The 16,093-nt window shown below is 38.1% G+C and overlaps 1 protein-coding gene across 6 annotated transcripts in view; it reads right to left on the reverse strand.

Moving 5' to 3' along the window:
• Positions 1-994: 994 nt before the first annotated feature.
• PSD3 (pleckstrin and Sec7 domain containing 3) overlaps positions 995-16,093 on the reverse strand; it is a 602,311-nt gene continuing 587,212 nt past the window's right edge. For all 6 annotated transcript variants that reach the window (XM_032413272.1, XM_032413271.1, XM_032413273.1 and 3 more), the window contains one exon: positions 995-9,996. In XM_032413272.1, the coding sequence (XP_032269163.1) occupies positions 9,781-9,996 (216 nt within the window). In that variant the 3' untranslated portion in view covers positions 995-9,780. The remainder of the gene's footprint in view (positions 9,997-16,093) is intronic.

Here is a 16,093-nt window from a genome sequence, read left to right on the forward strand (position 1 = left end):
AATTGAAATGTTGGACAGATGGAGCCAAAAGGCAAGCTTAGCTTGCAGCTGGACACTAGACATGCTCTTCCAGGTTGATAGGTATCCTTTAATTAGCACCAATCAAGTGATTACACACCTACTAATTGTATAACGTCGATATTTCACCATTTTGCCCAAATGTATATAAGACCACATTAAATTCTTTTTTAGGGCTCAGATATTTTTCTAATCTACTTAATCTTACAAAATAGGAAATATATGTAGTCTGAAATAGTTTGTTCTTGAGAATCCATGCTGGCTTGTAATATTTGTTGCATCCTTATCATTCACTCTGTAACTATGCCTAGAATTAATATCAAACTCACTAGTCTGCAGCATCCAGAACTTACACTCTTTTCTAATATTAGGAAAATATATGCCTGTCTCCAATATTTTCAATATGGCTTATAATTTTTCAGTAAAAATTGGGTTATTCAGCAGTCTCATTGGTAAATCTCACAGTACTGTGGAATAGTATTAATGTAGAGGTGAGACATTATTTAGAGTTGATAGTTTTTTCATTATATCTTAATTTGCCCTGGGTTTTAGTTTGTTCTCACGAGTGTTTCATCTTTTAATATTAATTTGTGCAACAAACAGAATATGACAAGATATATAAAACTCCTAGCTCCGGAGGACAGACAACTGGGCAATGAGGATTCATGTTTGTTTCTTTTTAAATTGAGATATAATTGACATTATAACATTTTATTAGTTTCAGGTGTACAATATGATTCAGTATTTATGTCAGAGGATTCGTGTTTGAGAGTCACACAGGGAATTTTAGTGGAAGCCAAGGGGTGCCAAAGGACCTATTTCCCCCTTTTTCCCCACCCCAAGCTATTTATTTCTCTGAGATTTACACATAACAGTTTTCATCTTTGCCAGGCATCAGTTTCATTCATTTATCAGCTATCTTGCTTCAAAAAGCCCAAATCCCCAAACATAAAACATTTTTTCAAATATTCAGAAGTTAGGTGATTAGGGTGGAATTTTATTTTTTCTTTTTCCAAGTCAACAGATGTTATTTTTAACATTAAGTTTGGTTATGAGAACACAAATGTATACACTAGGCACCATAAAGCAGTGATCAGCGTTTGCATTTTAGGGCAATAATTAACTCTTCAGTCCCCTTACCTTGATAAAAAGTGTTAGGAGTATGGAAATGCAAATGAATTTTTGAGATTACTTCAAAACTTTTGTTCTTTCCCTGCTCAAAGCCTCCTGATGAAGACAGGTCTCCTAAGTCTCATCAACCTCTTTGTGCAAACACAAGTTTTTACAGAAGTTAATGGAGGTGAGTAAGAGCTAACGATTTGACTTTCTTAACACCTTAATCAATTACCCTGGCCAAATCTCTCACTGTGGGGCTTGTGGCTATCTTTTTAATGCAAGGGGGTGTATTGTGTTGTTTTGATTTTTAAAGGTATTATACAGTTGCTTAAATAAGCAAATAAAAATATTCCCCTAAATGATTGAAATTTGTTAATTTATTTCTTTCTAAAGTTTGTACATTTACATATATCATATACATATTTTAAATCCTTCGCTATTTTGCATGATTTCTGTTACATAAAAACCACTTAAATCCAATAGATTTTGTTGTTGTAAAACAACAAATTATCCCCAACTTATAAAAACACAGGAACAGTTATATTCATAAACATTTACACAATAGAGAAAAGTACTATATATATGTCACAGTTTCTATACATATCAGGTGACTCACTTGTCTACATGGTTTAGGTTTACTTCAACAACAGTGAAATGGGGTAATATTTATATACAACTATTTTAATAAAAATAAAGCAATTGTAAAATGTAAACTTAATTTTGAAAATGTTCTCTAAACACTTTAACAATATCCACATAAATTACTGTTCCATTAAAAAGATGACCACCACAAATGCCATAATTTTCTAGGAGATGGCATTTCTTCAATCTGGTGGGTGATAATGAGGAACAGGTTTCCAGTACATAATTCAGTCCCACTAGCTTACCTAAGTCTGCTAATGCTGACAGTTTGGCCACTGAAAAGGAGTAGGCTGCTATTTTGTCACTAATTACTTTCACAATTTGCAGGGAGATATGGCACCAGGACTGCAATGAAACTGCAATGATTGGTGGAGATAACTTTGAAGGTAAAGGAATGTTCCACACTGCCAATTAGTTTGAGTCACAGTAAATATAACCCAGTTACTAGGCTGGAAAAGTTAGAAGCTTGTTCTGTATTAAAGGATACATACTACCACCCTTCTACCTGTCCTACAGTAATCAAGGCTGACAGTATTGGTTCTCCACTTGTATAAATTTTTGTTCTAGAAATGGGCTCCTAAAACCTGAGGTAGAAGAGAATGCAGGGAGGCATTTAGGCCTTTACCCAACAGCTCTCATCTGAACTGAGCAGAAATGTGAAGCAGTAAGTTTAGTGTTTCTTGACCCTTCCCACAGAACTGAAACATCATCCATTTCCACAAATCTGGGTGCAAAGGCAAAGATATCATCCATCCCTGGTTAGAGTTCAATGTGACAGCTTGTTTCTTGCAAAGGCAAAATATATGGTCTTGGCTTTAGTCAGAGAATTTTTAAAACACCTTTGTCATGTGTCACCCCCAGTGACTCAGTCGCTCTGAGTTGGTATCTTTCCTCAGCAGGGTCAACCTGTTCCAACAGCTGGATTCCTAAAGCCGGGGAACTAGCACTGAAATCCAGGATGTGCTTGCTGCTCAGTAGAAGCCCTAGTGGAGTGCAAGGCCAGAAGAGAAGCTCCTCTTTGCAGAGAGAATACATTATCACCCTCTGTAGTGCCCCAGTATTCAGGGGTCAGAACAAGGAGCCTCAGACCTACAGTACTGTCCTTAACTAAGCTTTCCGAATAGGACTCTCCTGGGAGTATCTAAAGTCTTATCTAAAGTGTCTAAAGTCTTATCACAGGGAAATGGTAAGTGAAACCTCAAATTTCTCTCCACTAACCAACATTTTCAGGAATTGAAGTGAAGGTGCTTTTTATAACACTATTAGTGAGAGTTTAGCTCTTTACCCTGCAAAGGAAATATATTTTAGCTAGGTTTCTTTTCATCTCCATCTTCACTGTCATTGCTTAACTGTTCAGCATACTTCAGAGCCTTCTCAACAGTACAGCTCAAAAGGGAGTGTGTACAATTCACATCAATGCTTTGTTGCTTCTCCACTTATGTTTCTTTCTCAAAGTAATGATCTCCAGGGCAAGCAGCAATGCCACCCTAGAAAACAGTGAACATCAGCCTTCTAGAATGTCCCTATGCTACTGCGGGGTGTTGGAGACCTGCTGCTTGTGAATTATAACAAAGCCTTTAATTTGTGATATGTACGCCCTCACGTATTTGTTAAAAATCCAATGCTTCTCAAAGTCAGACAGTAGACCTCAAACTCCTCCCTAGCCCTTAGAAAACATTCCTGTGATGCAGTTTCCACTCCCTTCGTTCATCACCTCTTCTACACTCTGGCCCTTTGTAAGTTCCTATAACTTAAAGCATTCCCTACGTGTACATGTGTGCAAGTGTATGTACACATGTGAGAGGCCCAGATGTGTAACACTTACCCCTTACACACCTAAGGGGACAGTAAACTGGTTCTGAATCTCTCAGGAGCAGAGGACTGACCACATGTATGTCTACCTTAAATGGAAGGCAACCAGCTCATACACTTCCCCTACCAAGCCCCCTGACTTCAATTTGGTCTAATTAGTCTCGTTCCTATAGCTTAAAAAAGTATCCTAATGGCATTAAAAATCAATGTGCATATACACTCTTCTATACAGTGGATATTATTATCCACGCCAAATGGTTACTTGGCTTTATAACCTACATGGCTTTATATTAAAAGTCCAAACATTTCAAATGATTAAGGCCCAAAATGAAACTTTATTTTTGCTACTCCTTTTGTATATACTTTCTGAATCAAATGGATGCTATTGCAAATCACTGTAATTTTTAGAAAGAAACACACTCTTGCAGAACAAAGACCCTGCTGATCAGTCACAGAGCCAGTTCACTGCACGTCAAGAACAAATTAGGAAATATGATATATTTGCAAAAATAGTTTGAGACTGTAGAATTAATAAAAAACTCCAATGTAACCACCAACACACTACTGCAGACTGGAGCCGAAGATTAGTCTCCCACCCCACAACTCCAATTCTCTGAATCAGATACAAAGAATAGGAGACAGTATGTTTAAAAATATACTGCACTCAACCACTCACTCAAACATACTCAGTTGCTGCTTTAAATACACCAAACATGCTGGTTAATATACATTTAATCTCTAATTATCTATTTACACACTGTAAGATAAGCAGTAAGCTCAAACAACTAAGGCCAGTGGCTCTTCTTTGGGGAGAGGCAGGAAGAGACCTAAGTATAAAAATATTAAATAAAGTTTTAACCTGGTCCATAGTCTGCCCTAACATTCTTTTACTTGTGACACTAGATGCTAATTTGTAAAACTGCAAACCTAGAATATAGTACCTGATCTTGGGAAGCCCTGATATACTTTAACATTGTAATATTTCTTTAAAGTAAAGAGGGTAAGGAGGTGGTGCTAGAAGAGTGGTTTGACCTACTGTAGAATAGACACAGGCACAAAAATGATATAGTGGGCACTTATTTAATTCTTCTGAAAGCTCTATTTTTCTGGACTAATTACAACAATAAAGAACGTGTGCTTTAAAGCATCACATTTTGTAATAAGCCCAAAATTGTCAGTTTGATTTTATGGTTAAGTGCTCAGAATACTGAAGTTGTTAAGACTGCATAGGATGCCTGTTTTTTTTTTTTCTTTCTGTATATCTCAAATTATAATGAGCTATCCCTTTAGTATCGTACACAGTACACTGAAATAGTTTCACAAAGTTAGTTCAGAGTCATTTTTGCCCTGGTGATTCAAAGATCAAAGATGGAATTTTCTAACATAAAATCTTATTAAAAATCTAATCAAAATATCATTTTAATTTAAGTTTAATAAAACAGTACCACTATATATACTCTCAATAACTGTATTAAATAATCAACCCTATGAGGTTTTTACTTGCTTTTCATATCACACTGGTTATTAAAGATAAAAATAAATTTGATATACATATACCATATATGATATACCGTCTACACATTGATACATATACACATACATACATACAACTATAAATACCCACAATACAACATGGCAAGTGACAGAAAGCATTTTCTTTGATGTCTGACATACTATCTATATGAATATTCTCCAAAAGCCTGCAACACCACAAATACACACATAAATTACAAAGAATGAGCCACGGAGATTTAAGGAAACTGTATATACAATTACTTAACTTGCAATATTTTCTTGCTGTTGCATTCAAGTCAACAAACTATCATGCAGATTCAAGTATTTACTGACATTCTCTCTATGAAGATATTCTCTTTGCATGCAATGGGTGTTATTGTCCTAAGCAGAATGCTGCCCACTTGGGTTTTGGATACTATAGGTACAAAAGGAGAATGGCAATGGCTTTGGACTTTAGATCCCCTTTTAACAGTGAGACACTGAAAAGGAATCTGAGAGGAGAAGCAATGACAAAGCACCTCCCTATCACTTGTTGGAATTATTTTGTGGTGAACTACTGACTTGTAAAGTCCTCTATGTGACTTGATAGTGTAAGATGTCAAAAGGCTGATGGAGATCTGTTGACCCGAGGCCGACTAGTGGCCTGACCTGGCCTGGGAGAAGAGACAGCCAGAAAGCTTTGGAGCAAGGTAGACCCAGAGACTCATCTGCCTACAAAGCTGACTGATCTTTTTTTGTTAGAGTAACTTAGATGCTGAGAAAAGCAGATGCTATTTAAACCCAAACTCACACTATTATTCATTAACTAAACTCTACTTTTAATAAGTCCTAGGATGCCACTTTGGTTCTTTGTTTAACAGTGTTAATGTTACAATCGGAAAAAAACTGTCATTTGAAAAGTGAAGAGATTGTTTGCTGCTGAAATTCAGGAAGGTAGCTACCAACGTGCTGAAAACTTGACCAGGTCCATGAGCTAAGGTACAGAAATTTGGACCTACAAGGCTCTGAAACTCCCTGTGAATTCTGGCTTAAAAAAGCCTAACTGATGACTACAAGGAAAGATACCAAAGGAATTCAAAATCCAATGACAACTAACTATACTCAAGAAAGTCTTGCTAGTAAGACAATAGAGAAACTTCTAAAAGGTCAAGTTTCTTCCCATTGTCTACAATTAAGGATAAAGGCAGAGAAGAGTTAAAGCTCATACCAAATCAGGCCCTGCCTTACCTAAGAACAACTTTTCAAGCTCTTTATATCAGAAGGAGTAGCAGGCCAGGGCCAGCAGAAAATGCTCCTTCACTGCTGGTTATATAAATTCTTCTGCAGCCTCAGAAGTTCTGTGGTTTGGCCACAGGGTGAAATACAAACTCAAGAGCCCACCTCTAGCTTGGCCTTGGAAAGCCAGCCAATTTTGCTCTTCCAGAATTAAGTCCCTCATGTCACTCCTGACTAGGACACAGTCCTCATTTTTGAATTAGGATAACAGAGAAGCCTAGAGGGTCTTGCACAGTTGCTTTCTACCTTTTTTAACTAACATCGATAGGAACTACATTTCCACCACAGGACTCTCCTACACATTGGTTTTACTTATGATTAATTAAAATACATGGAAGTATTGCTTGGTTTAATTAGGCATTGCTAAGAGTTACCAAAATGTTTCTAAAAAGCGCACTTCAAACAATGGCTATAGCCTGGCAATAAAATGAGGACTCTGCATGCTAGTAGTTAAGTCTGATTGCTAACAATGGATTTCTGACACCTCTTGTAAAAGTCAACATGCGAGGTGGGGGAACAAACCCCGAAAACACTTAAAGATTTTATACATGGGCCACTTCTATGGTCAATTTTGCAGTAAGACTATCACCAAGGTGTTTTGATGGCTATAAAGATTTTCTGTACAAAAAATAATATTAAGTGTATTTATGTGAAGGAGAATAATGATTTATCACATGGAGAGAAATCCCAAGGCTCCTGGTGCTGAGGTATGGGTGAGGAGTGGGGATGGGAAAAGCGGGAGTACCTTCAGAAGGAAAGGAGGAGGAGAGACCCCCTGTACTGTGAACTAGGCAGCATGCTTGGAATAGCTGTGAAAGGAAATGTCTTCAATTTCTTCTGACTAGATACCACAGGAAAGAAATTATCACGAAGGAAAATGTGGTTGGCTATGGGAAGACTCGGAATCTAGTCAAATCCAGGGCCGTTTCCTCCTATTGGAAACACTCTTGGCCTGCTAGGTGCACTGACAACAGATAGGGCAGAGGTATTCTCAACCATCCCCTGCAGATGGGCAACATCATGCCAGGGCAATCTGGGATCCTGGCTGACAGAAAAACCTTTTGCAGTTGTTTTTAAAGAGAAACTATGCAAACATAGTGTACAGCAGCTTCAAAGTGTCCTTCTCATCCATTTATTATCTATTAGCACATACAGAAGTTCCTGTAGCTAACATTAGAGAATCATATAATAGGAATAATGCTGTAGTGGTGCTGATGCTAACTAAGCATTTCAGAACTACTCTAAATGTCAGAAACACTGCAGCAAGGTACCATTTCATGTCTATTATATACTGTAAGTAAAATACACAGAGACATTCTATATACACAGACACAGTCACACTGTGGACAAACACATTCAAGCCAATCAGGGATGTTTATTTTTCTTTAGTTACTGAAGCTCAGAGATGATATAGTCTAGGTATTTCTCTCTGCTTGGTATGAATATCTAGGCAGAAAACAAACAGGCTAATTGTTCAGATTTGAGGAAGAAAGATGATTCCCTCATGGAAATCTTGGATTTGGTCAGAAGCTACAAAAATGAATCAGGTACACAGGGCCATATTGGTAACTACCTTGTTTGTTTTATGGTTTTGAAACATAAATTTAGTCATTGCCTTTATGTAAACACAACAGAGGGTTAGAGTGAGTTCTTCAAAGGTGTGGCAAAATACTTATCACAAAGCAAGCAGCTACAACCATAGTGTGGGGTTTCTCTTTTCTGGGCACTAGCAAATATGGGCATTTATATAGGTAAAGGAAATAAATGTTAATAAATAATCTTGTGATTAAATGCTGGTACATCAGAACAATATGCCACCAGAAACCACCATGGTTTAATAGCAGGTTTTCTCTAATTCACCAGAACCATGATATTCATGCAGAGTCCCTGATTCTTTGGTCATAGTACCTTTAACTAATAACTAGAGCAAATATGTATGGGAGGGAAAAAGAGTATTCAAAGTGATTCCCCATTAGTTCTGAAATCATGGAGAGTATAGCTTTCAGGATCACAAAGTTTCAAGATTTCAAAATCAGAAAGTTCTAACTCATAGAGGGCTCATTTTTCACTTTTTCTTCCTCTACAAGAGAATGTGCTGTTTATCATCCTAACTTGCAAAGGGACCATCACTGGAACAAACTCATTACTGTAAGGTTATTAGAACTATTTTGAATAGGTAGAAAATAATGATTTAAAATAAAGTACTTATTTTTAGGAGAAAGTTCAGTAGTAGCAGAGTGAATTGGCTATCAAAAAGACTGAGATCAGAATAAAATAAGTAACCTTGCATATGCAACCAGAAGATTCCTGTTTTCCAACCACAATTCATTCAATTTATTACTTTCAGATTTATTTTAAAGAATCATTGCATTGCTGAACCGCAGCTACTTTTTCCTGTCTTACTTTGTTTTGATTTAAAAAAGAACAAAAGAGGTTCCATTTTCAACATTATTTTGTTAGGAAGACCCCAATATTTTACAAACAGGAGATAACAAAATGCCTGAAATAACCTAATTCCTGAATGGCAGGGTATTGATGACAGAGATGATTCTGGATTCCTAGTCTAGACCCTGGGAGTGAGGTAACAATTTCCTGCACACCGATCACATGCCTACTGCTACAGCTTCTCAAGAGTCGATTATTGCCACTGCCCTTTACGAAACAAAATAAACTTGGTGTTGTCTTTCCACAACCTTCAATGGCAAAAGATTCCATTTCCTCTTTCCTTCTTTGGCTGAAATGAAATCAACACTTCAAGGAAGCTAATGCACTTCTTAAGTTCTCCAGTCCTCCGATCTTCACACCTCCTATCCCTGCTTCCAGCAGGGTCAGAACTCAACAGTAAGTGCAAAGATGTATGCACACCTGCATCACAGTAGAACATCTTGATTCCCAGAATTGTTATTCTTAACTGAATTTCTGTGAGTGCTCAATTTCACCTCTGTGACTGAGCAAGATTTCACATATAAAGGCTTGTATTAACTCTGGCTAGAATTTGCTAAACTACCAAGTTTGTCCAGTTAAATGTTTCACAATGAATTAAATTTTTTAACCTTAAAAAAGTGTAACAGCTGATTTGAGAATACATAAAACAACTGAGAAGAGGGCAAACAAGAAAAAAAACAAAGGAAAAGTGACACGCAATTCATTCTGAAATCACAATCCTCTCCCCCTCACGAAAAAGGTGCATTAGTCATCAAGTAGCAAAAAAATCATCAAAGCAAAGAAATTAAGAGCAAAGAGACAATCAGTACAGAAACTAACAAAACTATACAATAGAAAAGGTTACTAATGCACCATTTAGTCACAGACTGTTTAAAAATATATTCACGGGTTTACCAGAAAGATCTTGAAAAACTCTATTTTGCTCCATGACCAGTACTTCCTGGTCACAGATGGATTCTAAGTGACTTTTTGCTTAATGCTTGGTGTTTCAGGTCGGTGATCTTTCCTCTCTGACACATTACGCTTGACCTTGGCTGTTACTGGGGATGAATCCGGGTTCAGTGAAGGACTTGAATGTGACTTCTTCAGTCCTGCAGCCTCACTTTCATTGTTACTCAGGAGCTCCTTGCCTCCTTCTTTTAGAATGCTGACATAAATTTCATAACGGGTTTTCTGGAGGGAAAGTCAGAGAAGAATGGTAGTCAGTACACTGTTCATAAATGCATGGAAAAATCATGCTTCCTCAACATCCAGGTACAAGAATGGTAGAAGCTGGAGGAGCTATAACCTCTGGTTGTGGGCAGTCAGATGGCTCCTATGGTACATTCACTTGAGCATCCCTCACATGACCACTTGATCCTCGCTTGGATATGGTTGTTTACTCTCTTTCCTACTCCCTGTAATTCTACAAAGACTTAACTTGAGGAATCAGTCTATGGTGACTCTACTCTCCAGTCCCCTACAAGACCACAACACTTTCTAGAAGCTGCTCTGGGTTTCCCACCATTGCTTTTCTGTTAGGATTACCAATTTCTCAGAGTACTATAGCTTCTCATAAAACTTCAAATTATATTCCGATGTTTTTCTCATACTACAAAATTTTTTTCATCATCAACTATTTCCTGAGTATCTCTTATGTTTTAAACAGGTCCTCGATTCTCCTATCTCTGTGTATCTTTGTCTAAAAATAACTGAAAAGAACACTGCAGAGATTTTTTTCCCCCCTAACCCTAATTGGTGCTTTTTTTTGTTTGTTTTTATCTGGGTCACTACAGAATGTATGTATATATATCTTGCAAATTACAGATGGGTCTCAGATTCTTGATTTGATAGATTCTAGTCAAAATAAGCCTTTCACCATACTGCTTTGACACAGGAAGCATTTATAAAAAGCCTAAAGTGTTTTATTTTTAAACAAAATGACATGTCAGTTATAAATTATCCCAACAAAGGCAGGCAAATTCTGTTATGACTTTTATGGGCTTTCCTAGTTAGATTGAAATTTTGTATATCTTAGTTTCAAGTTAAGAATTATGATGTTGAAGCTATTGGAAGTTACTCTTTCAGGATGTTTTGTTCAAAAGTGGGAAAAAGCTGCTAGTAATTAAGCTTGCTCTGGGTTTGGTCAGTATCTACGTGGGGATGTCAAGCTTTGCTTGATGATGATAATGACATTTATATGGAGTGCTCATATGCTAACTTCAGGTCATTAATACAATAATCATGTACATAATCAGTAAATTATCCCTGTTTTACAGTAAAGGAGATAGAGGCAGAGAGAAATCCAAAGTCAGAGTTTGCAAAGAAGATGGGATTTAAACTCAGGAAATCCGACTCCAGAACCCACTGTCTTAAGATATATTTCCTCACTGGATATGAAAATATATACATGTATATTTTAGGATGACTACTCTGACAGACGCTGTTAGTTTAGTCAATTAAAAGGCATTCTCAATCCCTCCTATTACTGTGTTCCTCCCACTACGAAGGTTCCTCCCACCATAAAACATGAATACCTCCCCAGCCTCTCTTGTAGCTAAGATGGGTCAGGTGATAGTCTTGCCAATAAGCTGTAAGGAGAAATCTATTGGGGAGCTTTTGAGAAAGTGATTTTGCTTTCTGATAAAGGGGCTGGGCTTTTAAGAGGAGAAACTACTGGTACAAGCTCCCTTTCACTTTCATTTCTTCCTTGACATGGATATGATTGCTTAAACTGCACGCCAAGACATAGGGCAGTAGGCAGAAAGACAAAAGGACCAGATACTAGCTTGAGGAAAAAAGGGAAAGACAGAAAGAACGTGGGTTCTTGATGATACAATGAGCTGGATCCAACTCTAAGACTCCCTACTATCTCTGAATATCTTGTTAGTATGAATAATAAATATTCTTAGGGTTTAAGCCACTCTTCATTAGGCATTGTCAAATGCAGCTGAAAGCATTACTAACTGATATACATTCCAATTTTAATAAAGTAACAAAATAAAAGAATGAAATACTAAGCTTATCTCAGAAAGTTACAAAAGGGCTTAATAAGGGCATTTGCTAATAAAAAATGTCATGTTATCAATATTACACATTAGTCAATGCATCAGTGAAATCAGGGGACTGAACTAGACAATATCCAAAGGGCATACTAGTTCTAAAGTCCTATTCATTCTAAAAATTTACTATTTTAATCTGTCTCTAAACTGCCTTGGTGGCAAGATTAAAGTACAGGAAGAACTACTCCCAATATGAACAACCTTTAGTAAAATGATCCAAAGACAGTTTAAAAATAGATTCAGAAAGCCAGTAGAAGGCATACTATTTCATGAAGCTGGGGCATTTATACAATAAAAGGGGTACGAAAGACAAATTTTTGAGATGACTTGAAAGGGGACAAAATGAAGGTGATAGGGCCAATTTTCTACTAGTCTTTGAAGAAACTGATACTACTGGGAAAATTCACCTGAAAAATACCATTTCAAACACTCATTCTACAGCTTTAGCTGTAAAGCTATTGTCTCAAATAAATTACATCAGTGTGTCAGTCAACAAACAAAAGGAATAGCACTGAAGAGTGGAAGCACATGAGTTATCAGATTAAAAGAAAAGACAAAGCAAAGCAAAGAATGAAAGGGGACCAGAAAATGAAGTGTTCAGTTGTTGTTAAGGGAAATAAGGAAAAGGAAACCGATGGGTGTTTATAAACTTCCAAATGGCTGTACTCTGTTTCTGTGTTAAAAAGGTTTACAGGGACAGAGGCTACTAAACCCAGTGATGCAACTTTGCTTTTCAGCCTTCTCTAAAATCAAACTAAATGCATCTTCAAAGTATTTTAGGATATCTTTAATCTTAGAATTATTCAGTGGGTATTAGTTTCAGCCATATTCTTCCGAGATTATAGATTCATCTAAATATATAAATCATCTCTATCTTTGAGGCTTAGGGCTAAGAAAAAATATGGTCTCTGAGTAAAGAGAAACAGCTCTGAGTGAAGCCCTGAAGAGCAATGGAAATGAACGTAACTTTAAAAAGTCTCTTCTTGGGGCATCTGGGTGGCTCAGTTGATTAAGTGTCTGCCTTTGGCTCAGGTCATGAGCCCAGGGGCCTGGGATCCAGCCCCATATTGGGCTCCCTGCTCAGGGGGGAGCCTCCTTCACCCTCTCCCTCTGCCATTCCCCCAGCTTCTGCTCTCTGGCTCTCCCTATCTCTCTGTCAAATAACTAAATAAAATCTTAAAAAAAAAAAAATCTCTTCTTCAGGGAAGGAAAAATAAGATAAAAACAGAGAGGGAGGAAATCGTAAGAGACTCTTTTGTCTTTTTAAATATTTGTTTATTTGAGAGAGAAAGAGAGAGTGGGAGAAGGGGCAAAGGAGAGAGAATCCTGAAGCAGTCTCCCCACTGAGTGCGGAGCCTGATGTGGGGCTTGATCCCAGGACTCTGAGATCGTGACCTGAGCTGAAATCAAGAGTCAGCTGCTTAACTGACTGAGCCATACAGGCACCCCAAGGACTCTTAATTATAGGGAACAAACTGAAGGTTGCTGGAGGGGAGGTGGGGGGGAGTGGGGTGATGGGCATTAAGGAAGGCACTTGATGTAATGAGCACTGGGTGTTATATGCAACTGATGAATCACTAAATTCTACTCCTGAAACAAATAATACACTATATGTTAACTAAATTGAATTTAAATAAAAAATTTTTAAAAAGTCTCTTCTTCATTGATATCTCCTTTTACTCTCCTTTTTTCGGGGTGAGAAAACCATACTTCTTTCTAACTATGCAACCATGTGGTATCTTTGGAAGGGTTTATTTCCTTTCTTTCTTTTAGAGAAGACATGATTATTATCTCTTTTTCTAAAACCAACTGTGAAATTTAAGTTTAAAGTTAAAGCTGGGGGAGAGAGGAAGATGGAGGAATAGGAATATTCTGAGCTCACCCCCTCTCAAAAAACACACAAAGGTACAAATACATGTAGTGCAACTCTGAGAAAGATCTAAAAACTAACACAACTCTTCACAGCTTAAGATAGGAAGAAAAAGCCACACAGAGAAGGGCAGGAAGGGCAGAGATATGGTCAGAACTAAACCCCTGACACAGTGACCCACAAGTGGCAGGACTATTACAGAAATGGAGGTCCTCCCTGAGGATTGTGGGATTTAGCCCCTAACATTGTGTACTTCCCCCTGGAGGTGTACACTGGGAAGATGAACCCCTATAACATATGGCTTTGAAAATCAAGTGAGTCTTAATTCTGGAAGAGCCAGAAATAGAGACTCCACTCTTAAAGCGCTTATGCACAATATCACTTGCTCTGAGACCTAGCACAGAAGCAGCAGTTTGAAAGCACTTGAACTATACACAAAGGACATTTATTGAATAATTTTAGGGCATGTGCTAGAGGTTCAGGGATTTATAGGAACTTTCTCTAGGAATGGAAGTGTGGGGAGGTGCCATTTTTCCTGCCCTCCTTCAGCCTAGCAGGCCTGATTGGCAGGTGCCAGTTCTGACATTCTCCATCTACCTTGCTAGCCTCTTACTCCACCCTGTCCAATCTTCCTGCCCTGGCAGGTGCTCCTCCAAAGCAGCTCTCCACAACCCCTGCAATACCTGGCAGGTAGCATTAGCCAGGACGAGTGTCCCTCCAAAGCAACTACTGGCCCAGGGAGGGGTACCAGCCCTGCCCACCAGCACCCCTGCAATGGTCACTTGGGCCTTGCAGCCAGCCACACCAGGTGCTAATCCTACCCCCAGTACACTTGTAACTGGGGGTCACACCAAGCCTCACAGCCAGCCACAACAGGGGTTATCCCCACCCACCAGCATGCCTGTAGCAGCTGCAGCTGGACCTCTCAGCCAGTCCTACACACCAGTACATCTGCAGTAGTCATGACCCACATTGCAGTCTGCATGGCAAGGAGCTAGCTCCACCTACGAGCACTCCTGAAGCTGTGTGGCCCAGTCGCAACAGGAGAGCACACGCAGCCCACACAGGGGATACCCCTAGAATGCCTGGTTCTGGTGATCAGGGAGAATTGTTGGTCCCCACAGGATACCTTCTATATAAGGCCACTACCTCCAAGACCAGGAAACATAACTGACCTATCTAATACATAGAAACAAACACAGAGAGTTAGACAAAATAAAGAGACAGAGGAATATGCTCCTAATGAAAGACAAGACAAAACCTCAGAAAAGGAACTAAATGAAATGAAGAAAAGCAATCTACCTGATAAAGATGCTCATCAGACTTGGGAGAAGAGTGGATGAACTCAGTGAGATCCTCAACTAAGAGACAGAAAATATTAAAAAGAAACAAATCAGACTGAAGAGTACAAAAACAGAAATGAAAAATATACTACAGGGAATGAACAGCAGGTTAGAAGACACAGAAGAATGGATCAGAGATCTAGAAGACAAGGTAATGGAAATAATCTAAACTGGACAGCAAAAAGAAAAAAGAATTTAAAATAAAATGAGGATAGGTTAAGGGATCTCTGGGACAACATCAAATGTACCAACCTTTGCATTATAGGGGCCCCAGAAGGAGAAGAGATAAAGTGGCAGAAAACTTATTTGAAGAAATAATAGCTGAAAACTTCCCTAACATGGGGAAGGAAACAAACATCCAAGTCCAGGAAGAGAACACAGCTGCAAACATGATGAACCAAAAGAGATCCACACCAAGACATACAATAACTAAAATGTCAAAAATTAAAGATAAAAAGGGATCTTAAAAGTAACAAGAGAAAAGCAACTAGTTACATACAAGGGAACACCCATATGACTCTCACCTGATTTTTCAGCAGAAACTTTGTGGGTCAGGTTGACTAGCCACATGAGCAAGTATTATCATGTCTGGTTTAAACCATGATTCCCTTCCTGGGGCTAGGCATATTGACCTCCTCAATGAAAATCACAGTTCTGTTAGCATGAAAGAAGGGGCTGCTACGGAAGCAGCAAACAGTGACTGCATAACACATAACATACCAACTTTGGCCAACATTGACCATTTGAACATGATCATCACGTTTTTGTTCTCTAAACTGGTATATCAGATAGTTTAAATGCAATTTATAAATACACTCCCTGTTGATTCTCTGCTTGCCTTACACAACAACTTTAACTTAGCTTTAGAGCTGACATACAATATTAGTTTCAATTGCGCAACATAGCAATTTGATATTTATATATGTTACGAAATGCTCACCACAATTTAAGTATCATTAACATCTGTCACCAAAGTTTTATCATCTTATTGACTATATTCCCTCTGTTGTACTTTA

The sequence above is a fragment of the Phoca vitulina genome, unplaced genomic scaffold, assembly GCF_004348235.1.
Source record: "Phoca vitulina isolate PV1807 unplaced genomic scaffold, GSC_HSeal_1.0 scaffold15, whole genome shotgun sequence".
In the NCBI taxonomy this organism is placed as follows: domain Eukaryota; kingdom Metazoa; phylum Chordata; class Mammalia; order Carnivora; family Phocidae; genus Phoca; species Phoca vitulina.